The sequence below is a fragment of the Pristiophorus japonicus genome, unplaced genomic scaffold (assembly GCF_044704955.1).
Source record: "Pristiophorus japonicus isolate sPriJap1 unplaced genomic scaffold, sPriJap1.hap1 HAP1_SCAFFOLD_313, whole genome shotgun sequence".
NCBI lineage: Eukaryota > Metazoa > Chordata > Chondrichthyes > Pristiophoridae > Pristiophorus > Pristiophorus japonicus.
In genome coordinates, this window is record NW_027252922.1 from 474,907 (window position 1) to 502,314 (window position 27,408).

General features: G+C 46.3%; 3 protein-coding genes and 1 pseudogene across 4 annotated transcripts in view; all 4 read right to left on the minus strand.

The window, feature by feature from the left end:
• Positions 1-5,429, minus strand: part of LOC139249437 (zinc finger protein 16-like) — a 30,503-nt pseudogene extending 25,074 nt beyond the window's left edge.
• The window catches only part of LOC139249438 (zinc finger protein 271-like), a 210,979-nt gene extending 185,587 nt beyond the window's left edge, over positions 1-25,392 (minus strand). The window contains exon 1 of the mRNA XM_070872393.1: positions 25,317-25,392. The gene's annotated coding sequence lies outside the window, so the exon portion shown is untranslated. The remainder of the gene's footprint in view (positions 1-25,316) is intronic.
• The window catches only part of LOC139249446 (zinc finger protein 154-like), a 293,366-nt gene continuing 274,553 nt past the window's right edge, over positions 8,596-27,408 (minus strand). Inside the window, exon 4 of the mRNA XM_070872416.1 lies at positions 8,596-9,061. The gene's annotated coding sequence lies outside the window, so the exon portion shown is untranslated. The remainder of the gene's footprint in view (positions 9,062-27,408) is intronic.
• Positions 20,189-27,408, minus strand: part of LOC139249445 (zinc finger protein 432-like) — a 60,173-nt gene continuing 52,953 nt past the window's right edge. The window contains exons 1-2 of one of the 2 annotated variants that reach the window (XM_070872410.1): positions 25,317-25,402; positions 20,189-21,673 (exon numbers count right to left, since the gene is read on the minus strand). In XM_070872410.1, the coding sequence (XP_070728511.1) occupies positions 20,476-21,318 (843 nt within the window). In that variant the 5' untranslated portion in view covers positions 21,319-21,673; positions 25,317-25,402 and the 3' untranslated portion in view covers positions 20,189-20,475. Of the gene's footprint in view, positions 21,674-25,316; positions 25,403-27,408 lie in introns of those variants that run through there. The other variant, XM_070872411.1, reaches the window with a different exon arrangement.

The window sequence follows — 27,408 nt, forward strand, 5'->3', positions numbered from 1 at the left end:
AGGGTCAAACAGGGCTGCGTTATCGCTCCAACACTTTTCTCAATCTTCCTCGTTGCCATGCTCCACCTCACAATCAACAAGCTCCCCGCTAGAATGGAACTAAACTACAGAACCAGTGGGAAGTTGTTTAACCTACGCCACCTCCAGGCCAGGTCCAAGATTACCCCAACCTCTGTCGTGGAGCTGCTGTATGTGGACGATGCCTGCGTCTGTGCACATTCAGAGGCCGAACTCCAGGATATAGTCAATGTATTCACTGAGGCATATGAAAGCATGGGCCTTACACTTAACATCCGTAAGACAAAGGTCCTCCACCAGCCTGTCCCCGCCACACAGCACTGCCCTCCAATCATCAAGATTCATGGCATGGCCCTCGACAACGTGGACCATTTCCTATATCTCGGGAGCCTTTCATCAACAAAGGCAGACATTGATGCGGAGATTCAACATCACCTCCAGTGCGCCAGTGCAGCCTTCGGCCATCTGAGGAAAAGAGTGTTTGAAGACCAGACCCTCAAATCTACCACCAAGCTCATGGTCTACAGGGCTGTAGTAAAAGCCGCCCTCCTGTATGGGTCTAAGGCATGGACGATGTATAGAAGGCACCTCAAGTCGCTGGAGCTATATCACCAATGATGTCTCCGCTAGATCCTGCAAATCCACTGAGGGCAGGCGCACCAACATCAGTGTCCTCATCCAGGCTAACATCCCCAATATTGAAGCACTGACCACACTCGATCAACTTCGCTGGGCAGGCCACATAGTTCGCATGCCAGATATGAGACTCCCGAAGCAAATGCTTTATGCGGTGCTCCTTCATGGTAAACGAGCCAAAGGTGGGCAGCGGAAACGTTGTAAGGACACCCTCAAAGCCTCCCTGGTAAAGTGCGACATCACCACTGACACCTGGGAGACCCTGGCCGAAGACCGCCCGAGGTGGAGAAAGTGTATCCGGGAGGGCGTTTAGCTCAAAGAGTGAAGAGGTTAGGCGCAGGCAGTGGAAGGAGCGCGCGGCAAACCAGCCCCACTCACCCCTTCCCGCGACGAATGTCTGTCCCACCTGTAACAGGGTCTGTGGCTCTCGTATCGGACTGTTCAGCCATCAAATAACTCACTTTGGGAATGGAAGCAAGTCTTCCTCGATTCCGAGGGACTGCCTATGAGGATGATTCCTGGTCTATCTTTGTCCTTTTCCATAACTACCCGAAATCCAATTGAATTATGATCACTACCACCAAAATGCTCTCCCACTGATACCCCTTCCACCTACCCAGCTTCATTCCCTAAAACAAAGTCCAGAACCACCCTCTCTCTTGTTGGACTTGTTACATACTGGCTAAAAAGTTCTCCTGAATGCATTTTAGAAATTCCGCACCCTCTATACCATTCACACTAATTCTATCCCAGTTAATATTCGGGCAGTTGAAATCCCCGCCTATTACTGCCCTATTGTTTTGCACCTGTCAGAAATGTGCCTACATATTTGCTCTTCTGGCTCCCTCTGACTGTTTGGGGGTCTATAATACATCCCCAGCAGTGTGACTGCCCCTTTTTTGTTCTTCAGTTCTCCCATGTGGCCTCAGTTGATGATCCTTCTGACATATCATCCCTCCTCACAGCTGTAATTGTTTCTTTAATCAATACTGCGACCACCCCCCTCCATTTTTATCCCCGTCTCTATCCCATCTGAAAACCCTGTAACCAGGAATGTTGAGCTGACATACTTGCCCTTTCAGCCATGTCTCAGTAATAGTTATATTATACTCCCTTGTATTTGTGCTCTCAGCTCATCTGCCTTATTCCCATGACTCCTTGCATTGAAGTATATACCATTAAGCACTGCCAAACTGCCTTGTCATCTATTTTATAGACCTTGTTTCCTCCGTATTCCAAATTCACTTTATACTTTCTTGATTTCCAATTTCAGCTTTGCTTCTCTCCATTCTGAATCCATTCTCAGGTTCCCATCCTCCTGCCAAGTAATTTAAACCCTCCTCAACCAAACCCCACCATGAGGATACTGGTTCCGGCTATGTTGCCAAACACCTTAAATCCGTGTCCTCTGGTTACCGGCCCTTCTGACACTGAAAATTGGTTCTCCTTATTAAGAGGGTTGGTGGGCTGGAGGAAGTTACAGAGATGGGGAGAGGCGAGGCCTTGCAGGGATTTGAACAAGAGGAGGAGTATTTTAAAGGCTGAAGCCACCAGCCATCTCCCCCAGTGCAGAATGTGACTCACTATTAACAGGAAGGATTTTTGTTTAAGTACTAAAGATGCATAATGAGAGATCAATCTCTGTCCCTTTAACTAACAGTGACATGAAGGAAATGAATGAAGTGGAAACACCTGGTCCACTTGCAGACAGAATTGGTGGTGAAAACTGGGAGTGGAGGAGAAACAGTCTAGAAATGTGTGTTGATTTGGATTTCAGCACAGCAGGAGGGACAATGTGTGGGCCAGAGATTTACAGGTTTGGAAGAGCAAGAGTGGAAAGAATGTTCCATGGAAACTAGATGTGTCTATTCTGAATTTCTGTCTTGTACTGACAGTGATGAGTTTTGTTATCTCCTTTTACAGCGTATTAGAAGGGGAGATTTTCAGACAGGAAACACAAACCAAACATCACGTCAAGATCTGACGGAGTCAATCGATTCATCAGGACCTGAATATCATCGGCCTCTGAAAGTGGAAGGAGAAATGTTTGCCTGTTCTGTCGGTGGGAAAAGATATCAAACATCAGTGTGACTGGAAAGGCACCGAGACACACACACCCTAAGTGAGAGTGTTCCAGTGCACTGCCTGTGGAAAGTGCTTTATCCAGTTACACAGCCTGAAAAATCATCGCACCATTCACAACTGATTGGCCAACCATGGAGAGTCACAAGGATACCCGCACCATGGAGAAACCATGGAAATGTGGGGACTGTGGGAAGGTATTTAGAAAACCGTGAGAGCTGGAAATTCATCGACGCAGTCACACTGGGGAGAGGCCGTTCATCTGCCCCGTGTGGGGGAAGGGATTCACTGGGTCTTCCCAACTTGTAACTCACCAGAGAGTTCACACTGGGGAGAGACTGTTCACCTGCTTGGAGTGTGGGAAGGGATTCACTCGGTAATCCGACCTGCTGACACACCAGCGAGTTCACAAGTGACCGCAGGGGTTGGAATCTGTTGTTATTGCTGCTGTTAATCACATCCCGACTGAACCACGTTCATTCTGACAGTTGGGGTTTGTTTCTGTTGATGTTAATAACCCTACAACTGGGCTGGACTATAATATTCTGGATATATTGCTGATTTTGTTCTTGGGGCTGCAGTGTCCATTTAAGAAACGCTGTGTGTTATCTTTCCCCTTAATTCAGCGACTCTCAACAGAAATTTAGTTTGCAATAAAATTATGAACTTTTACTTTAATCCTAAGTTGAGCTTTGGTACAAAATCTACAATAGTATGAAAGTTTCCACTGAAGAACATCTCCAATTAGAAAGAGCTGGCTGACAATTCTTACTGACTTGCACATTGCACACAGTGGCCCCTCCATTATCCACAAGAAGGGGAATGGGAATTGGTGGGGAATCAGTGTCCCCAAATGTTGCCCCTCCCGTCTGGTGTAGCAATCCCCTCGGCACAGGAATAGAGACAAGTCCAGACCAAAAGTGTACACAGTACTCCAGCTGTGGTCTTACCAACGCCCTGTACAGGTGTAGCAGGGCTTCCCTACTTTTATACTCCAACCCCCTTGCAATAAAGGCCAGCATTCCATTTGCCTTCCTGATTGTTTGCTATACTTGCATGCTAACTTTTTGCATTTCATGTCTAAGAATGCCCAGATCTCTTTGTATTACAGCATTTTGTAATCGTCCTCATTTAAATAATAATTTTTTTAATTTTTCCTACCAAAGGGGATAACCTGACATTTTACCATATTATAGTCCATCTGCCAGATTTTTGCCCACTCACTGAGCCTATCCAAATCCCTTTGTAGATTATTCACGTCCTCCTCACAACTTGCTTTCCACCCATCTTTGTATCAGCAGCAAATTTGGCTGCATTACACTAAGTCCCTTCATCCAAGTCATTAATATAAATTATAAATAGTTGAAGCCCCAGCACTGATCCCTACAGCACACCACCAGTTACAGTTTGCCAACCTGAAAATGACCCATTTATCCTAACTCTCTGTTTTCTGTTAGTTAACCAATCCTCTATCCATGCTAATATATTACCCCCAACCCCGTGAGCTCTTCGCTTGTGCAGTAACCTTTTGTGTGGCACCTTATCGAATGCTTTCTGGAAATCCAAATGTATGACATCAACGGGTTCTCCTTTATCCACTCTGCTCATTACATCCTCAAACAACTCCAGCAACTTTGTCAAACATGATTTCCCTTTCATAAAACCATGCTGACTCTGCTTGACTGCAATATGATTTTCTAAATGTCCTGCTACTTCTTCCTTAATGATGGGCTCCAGTATTTTCCCAATGACATGGTAGGCTAACTGGTCTATAGTTTCCTGCTTTCTGTCTCCGTCTCTTGAATAGGAATGTAACATTTGCGGTTTTCCAGTCCGCTGGGACCTCTCCAGAATTCAGGTAATTTTGGTAGATTACAAACAATGTATCCACTATCTTTGCAGCCGCTTCTTTTAAGATCCGAGGATGCGTGCCATCAGGTCCAGGGGACTTGTCCATTTGTTTGCTTAGTACTTTATCTCTAGTGATAGTGACTGTTTTAAGTCCCCCCTCCCCCCACCCCTCACCACCATAATAGCTCCTTGATTATCAACTGTTGGGATGTTTTTAGTGTCCTCTAACGTGAAGACCAATACAAAATATTTGTTCAAAATCTCTGCCATTTCCATGTTTCCCAATATTAATTCTCCAGTCTCATCCTCTAAAGGACCAATGTTTACTTTAGCTACTCGGTTCCTTTTTATATATCTGTAGAAGCTCTTACTGATATTTCTTGCTAGTTTGCTCTCAGCTGCTATCTTCTCTGTCATCATTTTTTTAGTCGTCCTTTGCTGGTTTTTAACAATTTCCCAATCCTCTGGCCTTCCACTGTCCTTCACAACATTGTTTGCCTTTTTTTCAATTTGATACCATCCTTTACTTTCTTAGTTAGCCAGGGATGGTTCAGCCTTCTCTAAGCATCTTTGTTTCTCACGAATAAATCTTTGCTGAGAGTTATGAAATATCTCCTTAAATGTTTGCCACTGCATTTCTACAGTCTTACCCTTTAACATACTTTCCCAGTCCACGTGGTGTCAGTGACGCTGGTGTGCCGACAGGGTGATGAGTGAGTGAATCCCTTCCCACACTCTGAGCAGAACGACCTCTCCCCGGTGTGACTGTAGCGATGAGTTTCCAACAGGGATGGGTAATTGAATCTCTTCCCACAGTCCCCACATTTCCACGGTTTCTCCATGGTGCGGGGTTGTCCGTGTGTCTCTCCAGGTTGGACGATCAGTTGAAGCCTGGTCCCCACAGAACATGTGTACGGTTTCTCCCCAGGGTGAATGGTGCGATGTTTTTTCAGGCTGTGTAACTGGTTAAAGCTCTTTCCACAGTCAGTGCACTGGAACAATCTCATTCGGGTGTGTGTGTCTCGGTGCTTTTCCAGTCACACTGATATTTGAAATCTTTTCCCACAGGCAGAACAGGCAAACATTTCTTCTTCCACTTTCAAAGACCGATGATATTCAGGTCCTGATGAATTGAGTGACTCCGTCAGATTTGGTTTGGTTTGAGTTTCCTGTCTGTAAATCCTCCCCTTCTAATACCCTGTAAAAGAGTTCACAAAAGTCATCACTAAGTCCTGGGCCGAAAATCAAAACAGACAATTCCAGCTTCCATGGAATATTCTTTCCTCTCTTGTTCCCACAAACATGTGATCCAATCAAATTAAAAGGCGGCAAAATAAGCAACAAAAGCAAAGGGCACCTTCCCAAATAAAGAATGTTGTTCCCAGTGTGTATGAGATACTCCGTACCCTGAGGTGCCACCGGTCACGGAAGGCATCAAGGAACCAGTGCACACCGCATGTTCCCTCTCCAGGGCCATCCGGGCACCGACAAGACAAAAGACCACAAGAATTAAGCACAAGAATAAGCCATACGGTCCCTCGGGCCTGTTCCACCATTCACTATGATCATGGCTGATCTTCAACCTCAGCTCCACTTTCCTGCCTGATCTCCATATCCCTTGATTCCCCCAGAGTCCAACAATCTATATATCTCAGTCTTGAATATACTCAACACCCACAGCCCTTTGGGGTGGAGAATTCCAAAGATTTACAACCGTCTGAGCGAAGAAATTCCTCCTCATCTCAGTCTTATATGGCCGACTCCCTTATTCTGAGACTGTGGGCCCTATTTGGAGACTCTCCAGTCAGGGGAAACAACCTCTTAGCATCTACCCTGTCAGTCCCCCTCAGAATTTTACATGTTTCAATGAGATCCCCTCTTATTCTTCTAAACTCCGGAGAGTATAGGCCCATACTGCTCAATCCCTCCTCATAGGACAATCCCCCCATCCCGGGAATCAATCTGGTGAACCTTCATTGCACTCTCTCTAAGGCAAGTATATCCTTCCTCAGATAACGAGACCAAAACTGTGCACAGTACTGCAGGTGTGGTCTCACTAAGGCCATGTACAATTGTAGCAAGACTTCCTTACTCTTGTACTCCAACCCCCTGGCAATAAAGGCCAACATGCCTTCCTGATTGCTTGCCGTACCTGCATGCCAGTTCGCTGTGTTTCCTGTACGAGGACACCTGAATCTCTCTGAACACTAACATTTATTAGTTTTTCACCATTTAAAAAATATCCTGTTTTTCTATTCTTCGTACCAAAGTGAATAACCTCACATTTCCCCACATTATACTCCTCCATCTGCCACCTTATTGCCCACTCACTGAACCTGTCCATATCCCTTTGCAGGCTCTTTGCGTCCTCCTCACAGCGTACTTTCCCACCTGGCTTTGTATCGTCAGCAAACTTGGATACATTGTACTTGATCCCTTCATCCAAGTCTTTAATATAGATTGTAAATAGCTGAGGCCAAAGCAAAGCGAAGATCAAAGCTGACCGATCCTTGCAGTACCCCACTAGTTACAGCCTGCCAACCGGAACATGGCCCGTGTATCCCGACTCTCTGTCCATTAACCAATCCTCTATCCGTGCTAATATATTACCCCCAGCTCCGTGAGCTCTCAATTAGCATTTTATGTGGCACATCAAATGTGTTTTGGAAATCCTGCAACATTACAGCCACTGGTTCCCCTTCATCCACCCTGCTGGTGACATCCTCAAAAAGCTTAATAAATGTATTAAAGACGATTTCCCTCCCACAAGACCATGTTGAGAGCAGACTGAGAGCCTGATTTTCTCAGTGCCCTGTTACACTTGTGCAGTAATGGATTGCAGCATTTCCCCCCAGGACTGATGTCAGACTAACTGGCCCCGAGTTGCCCGTTTTCTCTCTCCCTCCTTCCCTGACCGTGGAGGAGAGGCAGGCAGCCAGAGTGAGCCAGCCCCTGGGCCTGTCACCGCGGGAGCGGGGGGGACAAAGCCGGGCTCAGCCTGTGGGCTGTGATTGGGGCCTGAGGTCTACAGCGGGTGTGGGTGAAGCTCTCCGGCCCACCCGCGGGTCCACACCCTCCGCCGCCCCCACAATCTCCTCCCGCCTCCCCGAAGGGTCTGACCCACTCGAGCTCGGGGCAAACGCCGGAGCCGCAGGTTGTTGTTGGGGGCCTGAGGCCTACCCCGGGTGTTTAGAAAGCCTCCCCGCCGGTTCCGGGGTCTCCCCTGCGCCGCCGCCGCTTCCTCCTCCTCCCCGCTCCGGAACTTTCTCTCCGCCTCCGGCTGTTGGGCGGCGCGCGCACTCGAGCGGCACGTGACCCGGGCCCACGGTCTGATTGACAGGAGCTCCCGACCAATGGGGAGAGAGATCGCGGGAACAGTGGGCGGGCGGCCGAGGGTGACGCGCGCTGGAACGTGTTGACGTCATGATGAGTACAGACGTCATGATACAATGCAACTTGGTTCTCCTGAGTGAGGGAGGCTGGGGGTCAAGGTTGATTTGATTCTGTGCTGACCCTTGACCTCCCTTGCTCCCCAGTGCAGACCAGGAGAGGTTGCACATTCCAGCTGCTCACTGTGGGATTATCAGCGGATCCCAGCCTGGGCTGCAGTTGGGGAGACTGCAGTTAACCTCAGTGCCCGGGACTCCTGCTACTTATCACTGTCCACTCACCCCAGCAGCAAAGGCCAAGTCTGCAAAGGGGGCGTTGTTTTGGACTGTGATGCCCCCAAGGTTGAATAGGCTGCCAACAATCACTGCATACCCTCACACATTGGCCCTTTGGATGGACACCAGAAGGCAACCAGTGACCGTGGATCTCCTCACTGTAGAGGAATAGGAGGATATGTTGATCGGGTGGGAGGAGGGTCGTGTGGAGTTTAAACCCCGACATGGACCAGTTGGGCTGAATGGCCTGTTTCTGTGCTGTGTTCTATATAATACCATGAAAGGTTAAATCAAGGGAATCAGCAAAAACAAAAACAAAAACTTGTATTGATATAATGCCTTTAATGTGTAAAATGTCCCAAGGATTTTCACAGAGTATTATAAGACAAAAACTTGACACCAAGCCACATAAACAGATATCAGGACAGGTGACCAAAAGCTTGGTCAAAGACATAGGTTTTCAGGAGCAGATTAAAGGAGGAATGAGAGGCGGAGAGGTTTTAGAGATTGGGGTCAAGGCAACAGAAGGTTGAGCGATTACCATCAGGGATGCTCAAAAAGGCAGAATTAGAGGAGAGCAGATATCTCAGCGGTTGTGGGGCTGGGGGAGATTACAGAGATAGGGAGGGGCGAGGCCATGGAGGGATCTGAAAACAAGCATGAACATTTTGAAATCGAGGCGTTGCTTAACCAGGAAGAATGTAGGTCAACGATGATTCCCCAGCATTCTAGGCACACTCGCCTTCCCTCGTTCACCTGGACCTTGCTGGCTGCGATATTTCATCCTGCGACCTCGCTTCCACTTGCTTCTGCAAAAAAAAACAAAAGGAAAAATAGCACCGCTCTGTGAGAGTTCTTCCCTCCACAGCTCAAACTTAGATTATATGGATTACATTTCCCTTCCCAAATTCTTGAGCAGCAACTCCTATCTATTTAGATAGTCAATTTTATTTTCACACAAACCTATGTCCAGCCTTTGTGATTGAACAATACAAAAGGTATCTGCAATGTGTTTGCTGCAAGTTCTTAATCTTCCCTCTCGAGCAATCTGTCGTGGAAGATAACACATGATTCCAAATCATTCATTCCAGGCATTTTTTTCAAAAAGTCTTACATTCAATTTTGTCACCATGCTGTGGTATTCAAGATCCATTACTGCAGATAAGAAGTTGAACATAACTGGAGTTCTTCTTTTTGTTCCAGCAAAGATCAAAGTCGTTTACACCTTGAAGTTATTTCCATATTAAAAGACCCTCTCGGTAACTTTGCACCATCATCATCATCATAGACAGTCCCTCGAAATGAGGATGACTTGCTTCCATGCCGAAAAGGGATGAGTTCACGGGTGTTTCAATGAAGGACCTCATATTCCGGATCCCAAACTACATCCTGAAGGGTAGAAGATGCCTGTGCATGGATTTTTTAACGTGTGGTTGCACATCAGCCACCCCTACTCCCCAACTCCTAACCCCAACCCCTCCTCCACCCCCTCACCCCAACCCCTCCTTCACCCCCTCACCTCAACCCCTCCTTCACCCCCTTACCCCAACCCCCCTCACCCCAACCCCACTCACCCCAACCCCTCCTTCACCCCCTCACCCCAACCCCTCCTTCACTTCCTCACCCCAACCCCCCTCACCCCAACCCCTCCTTCACCCCCCTCACCCAAACCCCCCTCACCCCAACCCCTCCTTTACTCCCTCACCCCAACCCCTCCTTCACTCCTTCACCCCAACCCCCCTCACTCCTACTCTGCAACCCCCCTCACACCTACTCTCCAACCCCCCACTCACCCCAACCCCTCCTTCATCCCTACTCTCCAACCCCCTCACCCCAACCCCTCCTTCACCCCAACTCCTATTTCACACATACAATTTCATTTTGACCATCACTTACACCAATGATCCACACTGGAGGTAAATATCAGGAGCTTCTGTGTGATGGTGAGGTGATCACTGGACAATAAAGCTCAGAGACTGGTGGGGGGCTGCTCATTATCCTCGGTGTGATTTAATCCCCTTTCCCACTGAATACTGCGGACAGACATGGTCACCTTGGTAACAGAATGGTCAGTGTGACATCACTTTCTAAACAAGACCACACAAGACAATGGGTTATCAATAAATGGTAAAGGTATTAAACACTCTGCAATTACATTGTAAACAAAATGGAAATAAAATGCTGGAAAATAATTGGTGAAGATAATTTATCTCTGGAATTGACTAGCAAATATTAAAAATGATGTGCTTTGTATACACAAACACTATATATAAGAAAAAAAAATATATGCTATACATATATATATATGCTGTGATATATATATATAGACTTTGTGTGCTCGTTTCAGTTCTGCGTAACCTGATGCGATCCACATTCTATGTTCTTTAGCCCATCCAGTGCTTGCTGGGTCAGGATATAAAGAGACTGCGCGCTGTACCTCCTCCCACTGCCTGGGGGAATGGGGCAGATATTTAAAGGGGCAGGGACTCCCCTTTCTCTGCCTCATTATAGTTAAAGAGACAGTCCAGTTTATCTTGGGGTGTCGGAGGACTTCACTAACAGAGCTCCCATCAACAGTCGCTCCTTTCTGTACGATGCAGTGATTGTCAAGCTGTCTATTTCAGTGACTTGAGCCTTTCTAAAATGTCTCACTGTTTTTGATGATCCACTTGTATAATTTGGAAAGATTTTAGAATTGTGCAGTGTGATGAAGGTGTTGGTTAAAGGTGGAGTCAAATTTGTTTCAAAATATTCTGTTCTAACCCTCCCCCAACCCCCCAAATTTTAGAACACTGCAATACTGACTGGGAAGTTCTCAAGTTCGATCCATGATCAAGGTTGGGTTCAGTTCTGCACCCGCTGTGCGCAGAGTGAGAATAAACTCAATGAGCTGCTGATTTTCTCCGCTGGGTCTTCTGTGCTGGCCTAATAGGGTGAGCCCGGGCTGGCCCAATAGAGTGAGCCCATGCTGGCCCAATAGGATGAGCCCAGGATTGACCAATAGGGTGAGTTGATCTCAGCCAAGGCAGCAGTTCAGGGATTATAATTGTCCTCAGTACCACTGGGCTAAATATGAGTAAAAATCAGCCAGTGTCCCTACTATTCATACCAATCCAGTGACCTCAACTATGAAGTGTGTGGATGTCATTTGAGGACAGGATTTGAAGCTGTGATGCCTACCATAGTAGAGCTGGCACTCACTGAGTCGAGTTACGGTGAGGCACTAGAGGTTAACTAATGTCTGTGGAATTGCACCCAGCCAGATTCAGCACTTTCTGGAGATAATAAATCTCAGACGATGAAAGGAATGTTGAATTTAGACAGTGAGGATGGAGGGAGAGTGTCTAGAATAAGGAATTTACAGCTTAGGGGGGACAGGAGGGGACAGAATGTTCTGTAGAATCTAGAATTGTCTGTTCTGAATTTCTATCCTGTATTTAAAGTAACAATGTTTGTAACCACCATTTATTTGCAGGGTATTAGAAGGGGAGGATCTGCAGCTGGGAAACTCAATCCAAACATCGCCTCAAGATTTGACAGATTCCCAGATTGATCAGGATCACCTTCTCATCAGCCTTTGTTAAAACACCAATCACAGTGGGGAGAAACAGGGCACATGTTGTGTGTGTGGATACACCTTCAACCAATCGTTCAGCCTGTGAGACCCGTGCACCCACCTGACTCAACACTGTAAATGTGGGGACAGTGGGAATGGATGCTGTTGTACATGGAAAGTGATTCAGTCGCTCATCTCACCAACTGACATTCGAGGAGTTAGATAACAGACTTTCTCCTGTGAATATAGAGCTGGTTTATTGGGCCGTAATTTGTTTACTTATTCATCTTGTTGACTCTAAATCTTTGCCAATTATTTGATGTGATCGGTTTACATGTACGTATTTTTAAAAATATGTTTGCTGAGTGGATTCAAATACAAATTGAAACCAGGTTTGGAGGCGTAATGCTCCATTCACACATCGAAGGTGAGAGAGATACTGTGGGGCACACGCTAAGTCCAGTATCTGAAGGTGATTAACAGACTGGGTTTTATGTTTAGTGATCCTGGGCGTGTTATCAACACCTTCGCTGAATACCAGGGCGAGTTCATCAACTCTGGAAGGTATGGGAAACTGGGACTTGCCACTGAGAGTAACCGAAGGTATAAGAACTAAAATAATCCAGAGTTAGAGAGGAGAAAAGGCCCAAAATGGAGCAGTCAGTAACAGGATGTCAATTAGTCTCTTCTTATTTTGGAGTCATCAAATATCGACACACTCTGTTATTTGAAATAACAAAATATTAAACTCCAGCCCAGTTATAGGGGTTATTAACATCAGCAGAAACAATCCCTAAATGATAGAATGAACACGATTCAGTTAAGATGTGATTAACAGCAGCAATAACAGTAGAAACAAACCCCTGCAGTCACTTGTGAACTCGCTGGTGTCTCAGCAGGTCGGATGAATGAGTGAATCCCTTCCCACACTCAGAGCAGGTGAGCAGTCTCTCCCCAGTGTGACTGTGATGATGCATTGCCAGCTTACAAGGTTGGGTTCAGTTCTGCACCCGCTGTGCGCAGAGTGAGAATAAACTCAATGAGCTGCTGATTTTCTCCGCTGGGTCTTCTGTGCTGGCCCAATAGGGTGAGCCCGGGCTGGCCCAATAAAGTGAGCCTATGCTGGCCCAATAGGATGAGCCCGGGATTGCCCAATACGGTGAGCCTGAGCTGGCACAATAGGGTGATGTAATGAGCAGAACTGTGTGAGTACTCCAGCTATGTCCTAACTAGTGTTTTACACAGTTCTAGCTTAACCTCCAGAGGGAGGTGGGAGCTTGGAACTTACTGCCTGAAAGAATAGTAGGGGCAGAAACCCTCATCGCATTTACAAAAGTGCTTGGATATGCACCGGAAGTGCGTTAACCTACAGGGCTACGGACCAAGAGCTGGAAAGTGTGATTAGGCCGGAAAGCTCTTTTTCGGCCACACAGACAGGATGGGTCTAATGGCCTCGTTCTGTGTTGTAAACTGCTATGATTCCATGTCACCAATCCTCTCCTGTCTGATATAAACCAACCCCACAGTCACTGACACCAATCCTCTCCTGTCTGATATAATATTGTGAAAGACAGTGGAAGGCCAGAAGATTGGGAATTTTTTAGAAACCAGCAAAGGACGACAAAAAAATGATAAAGACAGAAAAGATAGCATGAGAACAAACTAGCAAGAAATATAAAAACAGACAGTAAGAGCTTCTACGGGTATAGAAAAAGGAAATGAGTAGCTAAATTAAATGTTATCCCTTCGAGGATGAGACTGAAGAATTAATAACGGGAAACATGGAAATGGCAGAGATTTTGAACAAATATTTTGTCTTGTTCTTCACGGTAAAGGACACTAAAAACATCCCAACAGTTGATCATCAAGGAGCTATTGCAGTGGTGAGGGTGGGGTGATGGGGGAACTTAAAACAGTCACTATCACTAGCGATAAAGTACTCAGCAAACAAATGGGACTAAAGATGGACAAATCCCCCGGACCTGATGGCATGCATCCTAAGGTCTTAAAAGAAGTGGCTGCAGAGATAGTGGATGCACTGGTTGTAATCTGCCAAAATTACCTGAATTCTGGAGAGGTCCCAGCAGACTGGAAAACTTCAAATGTAATAGAAACATAGAAACATAGAAAATAGGTGCAGGAGCAGGCCATTCAGCCCTTCTAGCCTGCACCGCCATTCAATGAGTTCATGGCTGAACATGAAACTTCAGTACCCCCTTCCTGCTTTCTCGCCATAACCCTTGATCCCCCGAGTAGTAAGGACTTCATCTAACTCCCTTTTGAATATATTTAGTGAATTGGCCTCAACTACTTTCTGTGGTAGAGAATTCCACAGGTTCACCACTCTCTGGGTGAAGAAGTTTCTCCTCATCTCGGTCCTAAATGGCTTACCCCTTATCCTCAGACTGTGACCCCTGGTTCTGGACTTCCCCAACATTGGGAACATTCTTTCTGCATCTAACCTGTCTAAACCCGTCAGAATTTTAAACGTTTCTATGAGGTCCCCTCTCATTCTTCTGAACTCCAGTGAATACAAGCCCAGTTGATCCAATCTTTCTTGATAGGTCAGTCCCGCCATCCCGGGAATCAGTCTGGTGAACCTTCGCTGCACTCCCTCAATAGCAAGAATGTCCTTCCTCAAGTTAGGAGACCAAAACTGTACACAATGCTCCAGGTGTGGCCTCACCAAGGCCCTGTACAACTGTAGCAACACCTCCCTGCCCCTGTATTCAAATCCCCTCGCTATGAAGGCCAACATGCCATTTGCTTTCTTAACCGCCTGCTGTACCTGCATGCCAACCTTCAATGACTGATGTACCATGACACCCAGGTCTCGTTGCACCTTCCCTTTTCCTAATCTGTCACCATTCAGATAATAGTCTGTCTCTCTGTTTTTACCACCAAAGTGGATAACCTCACATTTATCCACATTATACTTCATCTGCCATGCATTTGCCCACTCACCTAACCTATCCAAGTCACTCTGCAGCCTAATAGCATCCTCCTCGCAGCTCACACTGCCACCCAACTTAGTATCATCCGCAAATTTGGAGATACTGCATTTAATCCCCTCGTCTAAATCATTAATGTACAATGTAAACAGCTGGGGCCCCAGCACAGAACCTTGCGGCACTCCACTAGTCACTGCCTGCCATTCTGAAAAGTACCCGTTTACTCCTACTCTTTGCTTCCTGTCTGACAACCAGTTCTCAATCCACGTCAGCACACTACCCCCAATCCCATGTGCTTTAACTTTGCACATTAATCTCTTGTGTGGGACCTTGTCGAAAGCCTTCTGAAAGTCCAAATATATCACATCAACTGGTTCTGCTTTGTCCACTTTACTGGAAACATCCTCAAATAATTCCAGAAGATTTGTCAAGCATGATTTCCCTTTCACAAATCCATGCTGACTTGGACCTATCATGTCACCATTTTCCAGATGCACTGCTATGACATCCTTAATAATTGATTCCATCATTTTACCCACTACTGAGGTCAGTTTCTCTCTCCCTCCTTTTTTAAAAAGTGGGGTTACATTGGCTACCCTCCACTCCATAGGAACTGATCCAGAGTCAATGGAATGTTGGAAAATGACTGTCAATGCATCCGCTATTTCCAAGGCCACCTCCTTAAGTACTCTAGGATGCAGTCCATCAGGCCCTGGGGACTTATCGGCCTTCAATCCCATCAATTTCCCCAACACAATTTCCCGACTAATAAAGATTTCCCTCAGTTCCCCCTCCTTACTAGACCCTCTGACCCCTTTTATATCCGGAAGGTTGTTTGTATCCTCCTTAGTGAATACCGAACTAAAGTACTTGTTCAATTGGTCCGCCATTTCTTTGTTCCCCGTTATGACTTCCCCTGATTCTGACTGCAGTGGACCTACGTTTGTCTTCACCAACCTTTTTCTCTTTACATACCTATTCAAGTAAGGAGGGAGACAGAGAGCAGGAAACCATAAACCAGTTAGCCTACCATCGGTCATTGGGAAAATACTGGAATCCATCATTAAGGAATTAGTAGCAGGACATTTAGAAAATCATGTTGCAGTCAAGCAGAGTCAGCATAGTTTTATGAAAGGGAAATCATGGTTGATAAATTTGCTGGAGTTGCTTGGCGATGTAATGAGCAGAGTGCATAAAGGAATACCAGTTGAAGTTGTATATTTGCATTTCCAGAAAGCATTCGATAAGGTGCCACGCAAAAGGTTACTGCACAAGCTAAGAGCTCACGGGGTTGGGGGTAATATATCAGAATGGATAGAGGATTGGCTAAGTAACAGAAAACAGAGAGTCGGTATAAATGGGTCATTTTCTGGTTGGCAAACTGTAACTAGTGGGGTGCTGCAGGGATCAGTGCTGGGACCTCAACTATTTACAATTTATATTAATGACTTGGATGAAGGGACCAAGTGTAACACAGTCAAATTTGCTGATGATACAAAGATAGGTGGGAAACCAAGATGTGAGGAAGATGCAAAGAATCTAGAAAGGGATATGGATAGGATAATGAGGTACCAACGATATAGGTAAAAAATGGGATGAGGTCCAACAAGCTGAATTTAGGGAGCTAGGAGTTAAATTAAAAAGTAGGATCTCAAAGGTAGTAATCTCAGGATTGTTACCAGGGCCACATGCTAGTCAGAGTAGAAATAGCAGGATAGTTAAGATGAATAAGTTTCTTGAGGAATGGTGCAAGAGGGAGGGATTCAAATTCCTGGGACATTGGAACCGGTTCTGGGGGAGGTGGGACCAATACAACCGGTCTGCACCTGGGCAGGACCGGAACTGATATCCTAGGGGGAGTGTTTGCGAGTGCTGTTGGGGAGGGTTTAAACTAATACAGCAGGGGGATGGGAATCTATGCAGGGAGACAGAGTAAAATGGGGGCAGAAGCAAAAGGTAGAAAGGAGATAAGGAAAAGTGGAGGGCAGAGAAATCAAAGGCAAAAATCAAAAAGGGCCACATTACAACATAATTCTAAAAGAACAAAGAGTGTAAAAAAAAAGCAAGCCTGAAAACTGTGTCTCATTGTGAGGAGCATTCATAATAAGGCGCAGATAGCTGTTAACGGATATGATGTAATTGGGATTACGGAGACATGGCTCCAGGGTGACCAACGCTGGTAACTCAACATCCAGGGGTATTCAATATTCAGGAAGGATAGACAGAAAGGAAAAGGAAGTGGGGTAGTGTTGCTGGTTAAAGAGGAGATGAACAAAATGTTAAGAAGGACATTAGCTTGGATGATGTGGAATTATCGGTTATTGGCAAAATACTGGATGTCCCAAACTACATCCTGAAGGGAGGAAGATGCCTGTGCGTGGATTTTTTTAACGTGTGGTGGCCTTTGCACAGAAGCCACCACACGGGCTTGACAGAGCTAGGTCTTGGTCCAGTGGCGAGGATTAACCAGGACAACTGAAGACCAGCTCTGCTGCATGGACCTAGTGCGCACCCATATCGCCGTGTGGGCTGGCCCGTGCTGCCCCTGGGCCCGTGGCCCCGAACTGACACCTCTCCTGGGCCCCAATCACGTCCCTCGCTGCTCCTTCGCCCCGACCTCGCTGCTGCTGCTGCACTGACCCACCTTCCAATCATCAACCTGGACCTTGATGACATCACTCTTTGCTGCTTTTGCAGCTCGCGCTGCTCCCTGAAGCTGCATGCCTCCACGCTGCTCCCTGGGCCGCACGCTGCTCCTTTTCTGGCCCGGACCTGCCATAACATATCCCGATCTTCCAATATAACACGGACAGGGTATCTGGTCATTTATCACATTGCTGTTTGTGGGAGATTGCTGTGTTCAAATTGGCTGCTGTGTTTCCCACATTACAACAATGACTACACTCAAAAGTACTTCATTGGCTGTAAAGCATTTGAGACATTTGGTGGACATAAAAGGCGCTATATCAATGCAAGTCTTTCTTTCTTAATACAAAAGCAAAATACTGCAGATGCTGAAATATGAAATAATAACAAACTGCTGGAAATCTCAGCAGGTCAGGCAACATCTGGGAGAAAAAATAGAGTATGAGAGGAAGCTTGCAGGGAACATAAAAACTGACTGCAAAAGCTTCTATAGATATGTGAAGAGAAAAAGATTAGTGAAAACAAACGTAGGTCGCTTGCAGTCAGAATCAGGTAAATTTATAATGGGGAACAAAGAAATGGCAGGCCAATTGAACAAATACTTTGGTTCTGTCTTCACTAAGGAAGACACAAATAACCTTTCAGAAATATTAGGGGACCAAGGGTCTAGCGAGAAGGGGGAACTGAAGGAAATCCTGATTAGTCAGGAAATTGTGTTACGGAAATTTATGGGATTGAAGGCCGATAAATCCCCAGGGCCTGATAGACTGCATCCCAGAGTACTTAAGGAAATGGTCCTAGAAATAGTGGATGCATTGGTGGTCATTTTCCATCATTCTATCGACTCTGGATCAGTTCCTATGGATTTAAGGGTAGCGAGTGTAATACCATTTTTTTAAGAAGTGAGCGAGAAAACGGAATTATAAACCGGTTAGCCTGACATCAGTCGTGGGGAAAATGTTGGAATCAATTATTAAAGATGTAACAGCAGCGCATTTGGAAAGCAGTGACAGGATCGGTAAAGTCAGCATGGATTTATGAAAGGGAAATCATGCTTGACAAATCTTCTAGAATTTTTTGAGAATGTAACTAGTAGAGTGGACAAGAGAGAGCCAGTGGATGTGGTGTATTTCGACTTTCAAAAGGCTTTTGACAAGATCCCACAAAGGAGATTAGTGTGCAAAATTAAAACACATGGTATTGGGGGGTAATGTATTGACGTGGATAGAGAACTGGTTGGCAGACAGGAAGCAAAGAGTAGGCATAAATGGGTCCTTTTCAGAATGGCAGGTAGTGACTAGTGGGGTACCGCAAGGTTCAGTGCTGGGACCTCAGCTATTTACAATATACATTAATGATTTAGATGAAGGAATTGAATGTAATCTCTCCAAGTTTGCAGATGACACTAACCTGATGGCAGTGTGAGCTGTGAGGATGCGAAGAGGCTGCAGGGTGGCATGGATGGGTTGCATGAGTGGGCAAATGCATGGCAGATGCAGTATGATGTAGATAAATGTGAGGTTATCCACTTTGGTGGCAAAAACATGAAGGCAGAATATTATCTGAATGGTGACAGATTAGGAAAAGGGGAGGTGCATCGAGATCTGGGTGTCATGGTACATGCAGTTGGCATGCAGGTACAGCAGGCAGTGAAGAAGGCAAATGACATGTTGGCCTTCATAGCGAGAGGATTTGAGTGTAGCAGAGAAGTCTTACTGCAGTTGTACAGGGCCTTGGTGAGGCCACACCTTGAATATTGTGTACAGTTTTGGTCTCCTAATCTGAGGATGGACTTTCTTGCTATTGAGGGAGTGCAGCGAAGGTTCACCAGACTGATTCCTGGGATGGCAGGACTGACATATGAAGAAAGACTAGATCGACTAGGCTTATATTCACTGCAATTGAGAAGATTAAGAGTGGATCTCATAGAAACATAAAATTGTGACGGGATTGGATGGATTAGATGCAGGAAGAATGTTCCGGATGTTGGGGAAGTCCAGAACCAGGTGTCACAGTCTAAGGATAAGGGGTAAGCCAATTAAGACTGAGATGAGGAGAAACTTCTTCACTCAGAGAATTGTGAACCTGTGGAATTCTCTACACAGAAAGTTGTTCAGGCCAGTTCGTTAGATATATTCAACAGGGAGTTAGATGTGGCTCTTACAACTAAAGGGATCAAGGGGTATGGGGAGAAAGCATTGAATGGTGGTGCAGGCTCGAAGGGCCGAATGGCCTACTTCTGCACCTATTTTCTATGTTTCTATAATGAGCAAAAATCTGGCAGATGGACCATAATGTTGTAAAATGTCAGGTTATCCCCTTTGGTAGGAAAAAGAAAAAACAAAATTATTTAAATGGGGACTATTGCAAAATGCTGCAGTACAGAGGGATCTGGAGGTTCTTGACATGAAACTCAAAAAGTTAGCATGCAAGTACAGCAAGTAATCAGGAAGGCAAATGTAATGCTGGCCTTTATTGCAAGGAGGATGGAGTATGATAGTAGGGAAGACCTGCTACACCTGTACAGGGCATTGGTAAAACCAAACCTGGAGTACTGCACACAGTTTTGGTCTGGACTTGTCTCTATTCCCGTGCCGAGGGGATTGCTGCACCAGACAGGAGGGGCAACATTTGGGGACACGGATTCCCCACCAATTCCCATTCCCCTTCTTTCGGATAATGGAGGGGCCACTGTGTGTAATGTGCAAGTCAGGAAGAATTGTCAGTAAGCTCTTTCTAATTGGACATGTTATTCAGTAGAAACTTTCACACACTATTGCCGATTTTGTACCAAAGATCAATTTAGGATTAAAGTAAAAGTTCATAATTTTATTGCAAACTAACTTTCTGTTGAGAGTTGCTGAATTAAGGGGAACAATAACACACAGCGTTTATTAAATGGACACTGCAGCCCCGAGAACACAATCAGTAATGTATCCAGAATATTAAAGTCCAGCCCAGTTATAGGGTCATTAACATCAGCAGAAACAAACCCCAACTGTCAGAATGTACATAATTCAGTCGGGATGTGATTAACAGCAGCAATAACAGCAGATTCCAACTCCTGCAGTCACTTGTGAACTCGCTGGTGTGTCAGCAGGTGGGATGAACAAGTGAATCCCTTCCCACACTCAGAGCAGGTGAATGGCCTCTCCCCAGTGTGAACTCGCTGGTGTCTCAGCAGATCGGATGAACAAGTGAATCCCTTCCCACACTCAAAGCAGGTGAACAGCCTCTCCCCAGTGCGAACTCGCTGGTGTCTCAGCAGGCCAGATGACCGAGTGAACCCCTTCCCACACTCAGAGCAGGTAAACGGCCTCTCCCCAGTGTGAACTCGCTGGTGTATCAGCAGGTTGGATGACCGAGTGAATCCTTCCCCACACTCTGAGCAGGTGAATGGCCTCTCCCCAGTGTGAACTCGCTGGTGTGTCAGCAGGGTGGATGATCGGGTGAATCCCTTCCCACACTCAGAGCAGGTGAACGGCCTCTCCCCGGTGTGAACTCGCTGGTGTCTCAGCAGGTCGGCTGAACATGTGAATCCCTTCCCACACTCTGAGCAGGTGAATGGCCTCTCCCCAGTATGAAATCGCTGGTGTGTCAGCAGGTTGGATGACTGAGTAAATCCCTTCCCACACTCAGAGCAGGTGAATGGCCTCTCCCCAGTGTGAACTCGCTGGTGTATCTGCAGGATGGATGAATAAGTGAATCCCTTCCCACACTCAGAGCAGGTGAACCGACTCTCCCCGGTGTGAACTCTCCGGTGAGTTACAAGTTGGGATGACCCAGTGAATCCCTTCCCACACTCGGAGCAGGTGAACGGCCTCTCCCCAGTGTGACTGCGTCGATGAATTTCCAGCTGAGACGGTGATCTGAATACCTTCCCACAGTCACCACATTTCCACGGTTTCTCCATGGTGCGGGTATCCTTGTGACTCTCCACGTTGGACGATGGGTTGAAGCCTCGCCCACAACACGTTTACAGTTTCTTCGCGCTGTGAATGGTACGATGATTTTTCAGGCTGTTTAACTGGTTAAAGCTCTTTCCACAGGCAGTGCACTGGAACACTCACTCGGGTGTGTGTGTCTCGATGCTTTTCCAGTCACACTGATGTTTGAAATCTTTTCCAACAGATAGAACAGACAAACATTTTTCCTTCCACTTTCAAAGGCCGATGATATTTAGGTCCTGATGAATCGATTGACTCGGTCAGATCTTGACGTGATGTTTGGTTTGTGTTTCCTGTCTGAAAATCTCCCCTTCTAATATTCTGTAAAAGGAGATAACAAAACTCATCGCTGTCAGTACAAGACAGAAATTCAGAATAGACACATCTAGTTTCCATGGAACATTCTTTCCTCTCGTTCTTCCAAAGCTGTAAATCCCTATCCCACACATTGTCCCTCCTGCTGTGCTGAAATTGAAACCCATCGCACATTTCTAGACTGTTTCTCCTCCACTCCCAGTTTTCACCACCAATTCTGGCTGGGTTCAGTTCTACACTCACTGGTTCCCCTCCCTCTCCACCCCTGAAGGTGCTGACTCTGGCTGGGCCCAGTTCCACATTCACTGGTTTCCATCCCTCTCTTCCCCTAAAACTGCTGACTCTGGCTTTGAGGAACAGGGTGAATGAAGGGGAACCAGTGGATGTGGTGTATTTGGACTTCCAGAAGGTATTTGACAAGGTGCCACATAAAAGGTTACCGCACAAGATAAAAGTTCACGGGGTTGGGGCTAATATATTCGCATTAATAGAGGATTGGCTAACTAACAGAAAACAGAGAGTCGGGATAAATTCTCGGGTTGACAATCAGTAACTAGTGGGGTGCTGCAGGAATCAGTGTTGGGACCCCAACTATTTACAATCTAGATTAATGAATTGGATGAAGGGATCGAGTGCAATGTTGCCAAGATGGGAGGAAATGTACTGTGCGAGGACACAAAAAACCTGCAAAACGACATAGACAGGCTAAGTGAGTGGGCAAAAATTTGGCAGATGGAGTATAATGTTGGAAAGTGTGAGGTTATGCAGTTTGGCAGAAAAAAATTCGAAGAGCGTGTTAATATTTAAATGGAGAAAAATTTGCAGTACAGCAGGATTGGGGAGTCCTGCTGCATGAAACACAAAAGGTTAGTATGCAGGTACAGTAACTAAATAGGAAGGCCAATGGAATCTTGGCCTTTATTGCAAAGGGGATGTTGTATAAAAGCAGGAATGTCTTGCTACAGTTATGCGGGGTATTGGTGAGGCCACACCTAGAATACTGCGTACAGTTTTGGTTTCCATATCTAAGAAAGGAGATACTTGCTTTGGAGGCAGTTCAGAGAAGGTTCACAAGGTTGATTCCGGAGATGAGGGGGTTGACTTATGAAGAAAGGTTGAGTAGGTTGGGCCTCTACTCATTGGAATTCAGACGAATGAGAGGTGATTTTATCGAAACGTCTAAGATTATGAGGGAGCTTGAGAAGGTGGATGCAGAGAGTGTGTTTCCACTGATAGGGGAGACTAGAACTAGAGGGCATAATCTTAGAATAAGGGGCCGCCCATTTAAAACTGAGATGAGGAGGAATATCTTCCCTCAAAGGGTTGTAAATCTGTGCAATTTGTTGCCTCAGAGAGCTGTGGAAGCTGGCTCATTGAATAAGTTTAAGACAGAGATAGACAATTTCTCAACCGATAAGTGAATAGGGGATTAGGGGGAGCAGACAGAGAAGTGGACCTGAGTCCATGATCGGCTCAACCATGATCGTATTAAATGGTGGAGCAGACTCGAGGGGCCGTATGGCCTACTCCTGCTATTATTTCTTTTGTTCTTATGCTAACTCTGGCTGGGTTCAGTTCTACACTCACTGGTTCCCCTCCCTCCCCTCCCTGATGGTGCTGACTCTGGCTGGGTTCAGTTCGACACTCACTGGTTCCCCTCCCTCCTCTCCCCTCCCCTCTCCTGATGGTGCTGACTCTGGCTGGGTTCAGTTCTACACTCACTGGTTCCCCAGCCTCTGCTTCCTTGATGGTGCAGACACTGGCTGGGTTCAGTTCTTCAATCACACGTTCCCCACCCTCTGCTCCCCTAAAGGTGCTGACTGTGGCTGGATTCAGTTCTGCACTCAATGGTTCCCCTCCCAATGCTCTTCTGAATGAGCTGGATCTGGCCAAGTTCACTTCTACACTCACCTGTTCCCCTCCCTCTCCCTCCCTTGATGGTGCTGACTCTGGCTGGGTTCAGTTCTTCAATCACACGTTTTCCACTCTCTGCTCCCCTGATGGTGCTGACTCTGGCTGGGTTCAGTTCTTCAATCACACGTTCCTTTCTCTCTCCGCCCCTGAAGGTTCTGACTCTGGCTGGGTTCAGTTCTACAATAACTGGTTCCCTCTCTCTCTCCTCCTCTGAAGTGTTGGCTATTTTAGATCTGGTCCTGTGTAATGAGATAGAATTAATAAACAATCTCCGAATAAAGGAGCCCCTTGGAATGAGTGATCATAGCATGGTTGAATTTCAAATTCAGATGGAGAGCAAGAAATTTGGATCTCAAACCAGCGTTCTAAGCTTAAATGATGGAGACTACATAGGTATGAGGGCAGATTGGGCAAAAGTGGACTGGGAAAGTAGATTGAAGTGTAGGACGGTTAAAGTATAGGGCCAAATTACAGCAAAATTCTAAAGGGGCAAAGTGTGTTCAAAACACAAGCCTGAAGGCTCTGTGCCTCAATGCGAAGAGTATTCGGAATAAGGTGGATGAATTAACTGCACAGATAGCTGTTAACTGATATGATGTTATTGGCATCACGGAGACATGGCTCCAGGGTGACCAAAGCTGGGAACTCACCATCCAGGGGTATTCAACATTCAGGAAGAATAGACAGAATGGAAAAGGGGGTGGGGTGGGTGGCGTTGCTGGTTAAAGAGAAAATTAACGCAACAGTAATGAAGGACATTAGCTTGGATGATGTGGAATCAGAATGGATGGAGCTACGGAATAGCAAAGGGCAGAAAACGCTAGTGGGATTATGTACAGACCACCAAACAGTCGTAGTGAGGTTGGGGGCAGCATAAAATAAGAAATTAGGGATGCGTGCAATAAAGGTACAGCAGTTATCATGGGTGATTTTAATCTATATATTGATTGGGCTAACCAAACTGGTAGCAATGCGGTGGAGGAGGATGTCCTGGTGTGTATTAGGGATGGTTTTCACGACCAATATGTTGAGGAATCAACTAGAGAGCTGGACAGCCTAGACTGGGTGATGTGTAATGAGAGAGGACTAATTAGCAATCTTGTTGTGCGAGGTCCCTTGGGGATGAGTGACCATAATATGGTAGAATTCTTTATTAAGATGGAGAGTTACACCTAATTAAGGTGAAGATAGGCACATTTTTGAGCGATAAGGGAGTAAAGGGTTATGGGGAGCGGACGGGGAATTGGAACCTAATCCATGATCGGATCAGCCATGATCTTATTGAATGGGGAGCAGGCTCAAGGGGACAAATAGCCTACACCTGCTCCTATTTGTTATGTTCGAGACAGTTTCCCCTCCACTCCCAATTTTCACGACCGATTCTGGCTGGGCTCAGTTCTACACACACTGGTTCCACCCCCTCTGAAGGTGCTGACTCTGTCTGGGTTCAGTTCTACTCTCACTGGTTCCCCTCCCCTGAAGGTGCTGACTCTGGCTGGGTTCAGTTCTACTCTCACTGGTTCCCCTCCCCTGAAGGTGCTGACTCTGGCTGGGTTCAGTTCTACTCTCACTGGTTTCCCTCCCCTGAAGGTGCTGACTCTGGCTGGGTTCAGTTCTACTCTCACTGGTTCCCCTCCCCTGAAGGTGCTGACTCTGGCTGGGTTCAGTTCCAGACACTGACATCATTCACATTGTTCCTGCACCAACATGGCCACGCATGCGCTTTGCTACTCACTGAATATAGATGGCAGACCGTTGAACCTGACTTCCTACACCAAAATGTCCGCCGTTAGCCTGGGCCTGTGGCCGGGAGAAAGCCCCGAAGCTGCAACCGCCGATATTCCGGTTATTATTTCGGGCTTCCGGCGGGCACCGGTTGTTTATGAAGCCTCCCCGACTCCCCGCTGGTTCATTACTCCGCTCTGTACTGATGAAAAGGACACTTCTGAGGACCCTACCCAAAACGTACTGCCTCCGCCATTACCCGCACCGCACATTCTCCAAAGCCCCGCCCCCCCAGGACCCGCGCCTGCGCACTGAGCTCCTGTTGTCTGGGTGCAGCACATTCTTCCCCGCGGGGCATGCTGGGTACATAAGACCATGAGAAATCGGAGCAGGAGTGGGCCACCCGGACCCCCGGGCCTGCTCCCCATTCAATAAGATCATGGCTGATCTCATCATAGAGTCAGCTCCACTTCCCTGCCCGCTCCTCAGAGCCCTTTACTTCCTTATCGCTCAAAAATCTGTCCATCTCCGCCTTAAATATATTCAATGAACCAGCCTCCACTGCTCTCTGGGGCAGAGAATTCCACAGATTTACAACCCTCTGAGAAAAGAAATTCCTCCTCATCTCAGCTTTAAATGGGCTGAGGAGAAAGTCTGCATTTGTGAATAGAACAGGATTTACTGTGATTGCATTGGACACTGAAACATGTTCATTCTGGCAGCTCTTGTTCGTTTCTGATGATCTTAATAACCCCTATACCTGAACTGGAATTTGATACCCTTTATAAATGTTGAATAAATTATGTGCGTTTCAAACACACGGTTTTCAATATTTGATTGCTCCGTGATCACAAGATTGCGACCAATGCCACGTGCTGGTCAGAGTAGGAATCACAGGATAGCTCAGAGGAATACGTGGCTTGAGGAGTGGTGCAGAAGAGAGGGATTCAAATTCCTGGAATATTGGAACCGGTTCTGGGGGAGGTGGGATCAGTACAATTGGTCTACACCTGGGAAGGACCGGAACCAATGCCCTAGGGGGAGTGTTTGCTAGTTCTGTTGGGAAGGGGTTAGACTAATATTGTAGGGGGATGGGAACCTATGCAGGGAGACAGAGGGAAGTAGAATGGGGGCAGAAGCAAACCCATTGTAAATGTCAACAATTGTATTTAAGTGCTGTTCAGAGGGCAGTGTCATTAATTTAGAATTTTTTTTACATCAACAACAATACCAGGAATCAGTGAGTGTAGATGAACGGACTAGGATTCAGGAGTATAAAGAAGAAAAGTATGAGTGGAGGGCAGAGAAGCCCAAGACAAAAAGCAAAAAGGGCCACACTACAGCAAAATTCTAAAGGGGCAAAGTGTGTTAGAAAGACAAGCCTGAAGGCTCTGTGCCTCAATGCGAGGAGTATTCGTAATAAGGTGGACAAATTAACTGCACAGATAGCTGTTAACAGATATGATGTAATTGGCATCACGGAGACATGGCTCCAGGCTGACAAAGGCTGGGAACTCAACATTCAGGGGTATTCAACATTCAGGACGAATAGACAGAATGGAAAAGGAGGTGGGGTGGCGTTGCTGCTTAAAGAGGAAACTAACGCAATAGTAAGGAAGGACATTAGCTTGGATGATGTGGAATCAGTATGGTGGAGCTACGGAATACCAAAGGGCAGAAAACGCTAGTGGGAGTTATCTACAGACCACCAAACAGTAGTAGTGAGGTTGGGGACAGCACCAAATAAGAAATTAGGGATGCGTGCAATAAAGGTACAGCAGTTATCATGGGAGACTTTAATCTGCATATTGATTGGGCTGACCAACCTAGTAGTAATGCGGTAGAGGCAGATTTACTGGAGTCTTTTACGGATGGTTTTCTAGACCAATATGCCGAGGAACTAACTAGAGGGCTGGCCATCCTAGGCTGGGTGATGTGTAATGAGAAAGGAATAATTAGCACTCTTGTTTGCGAGGCCTCTTGGGGAAGAATGACCATAATATGGTAGAATTCTTTATTAAGATGGAGAGTGACACAATTAATTCAGAGACTAGGGTCCTGAACCTAAGGAAAGGTAACTTCGATGGTATGAGACATGAATT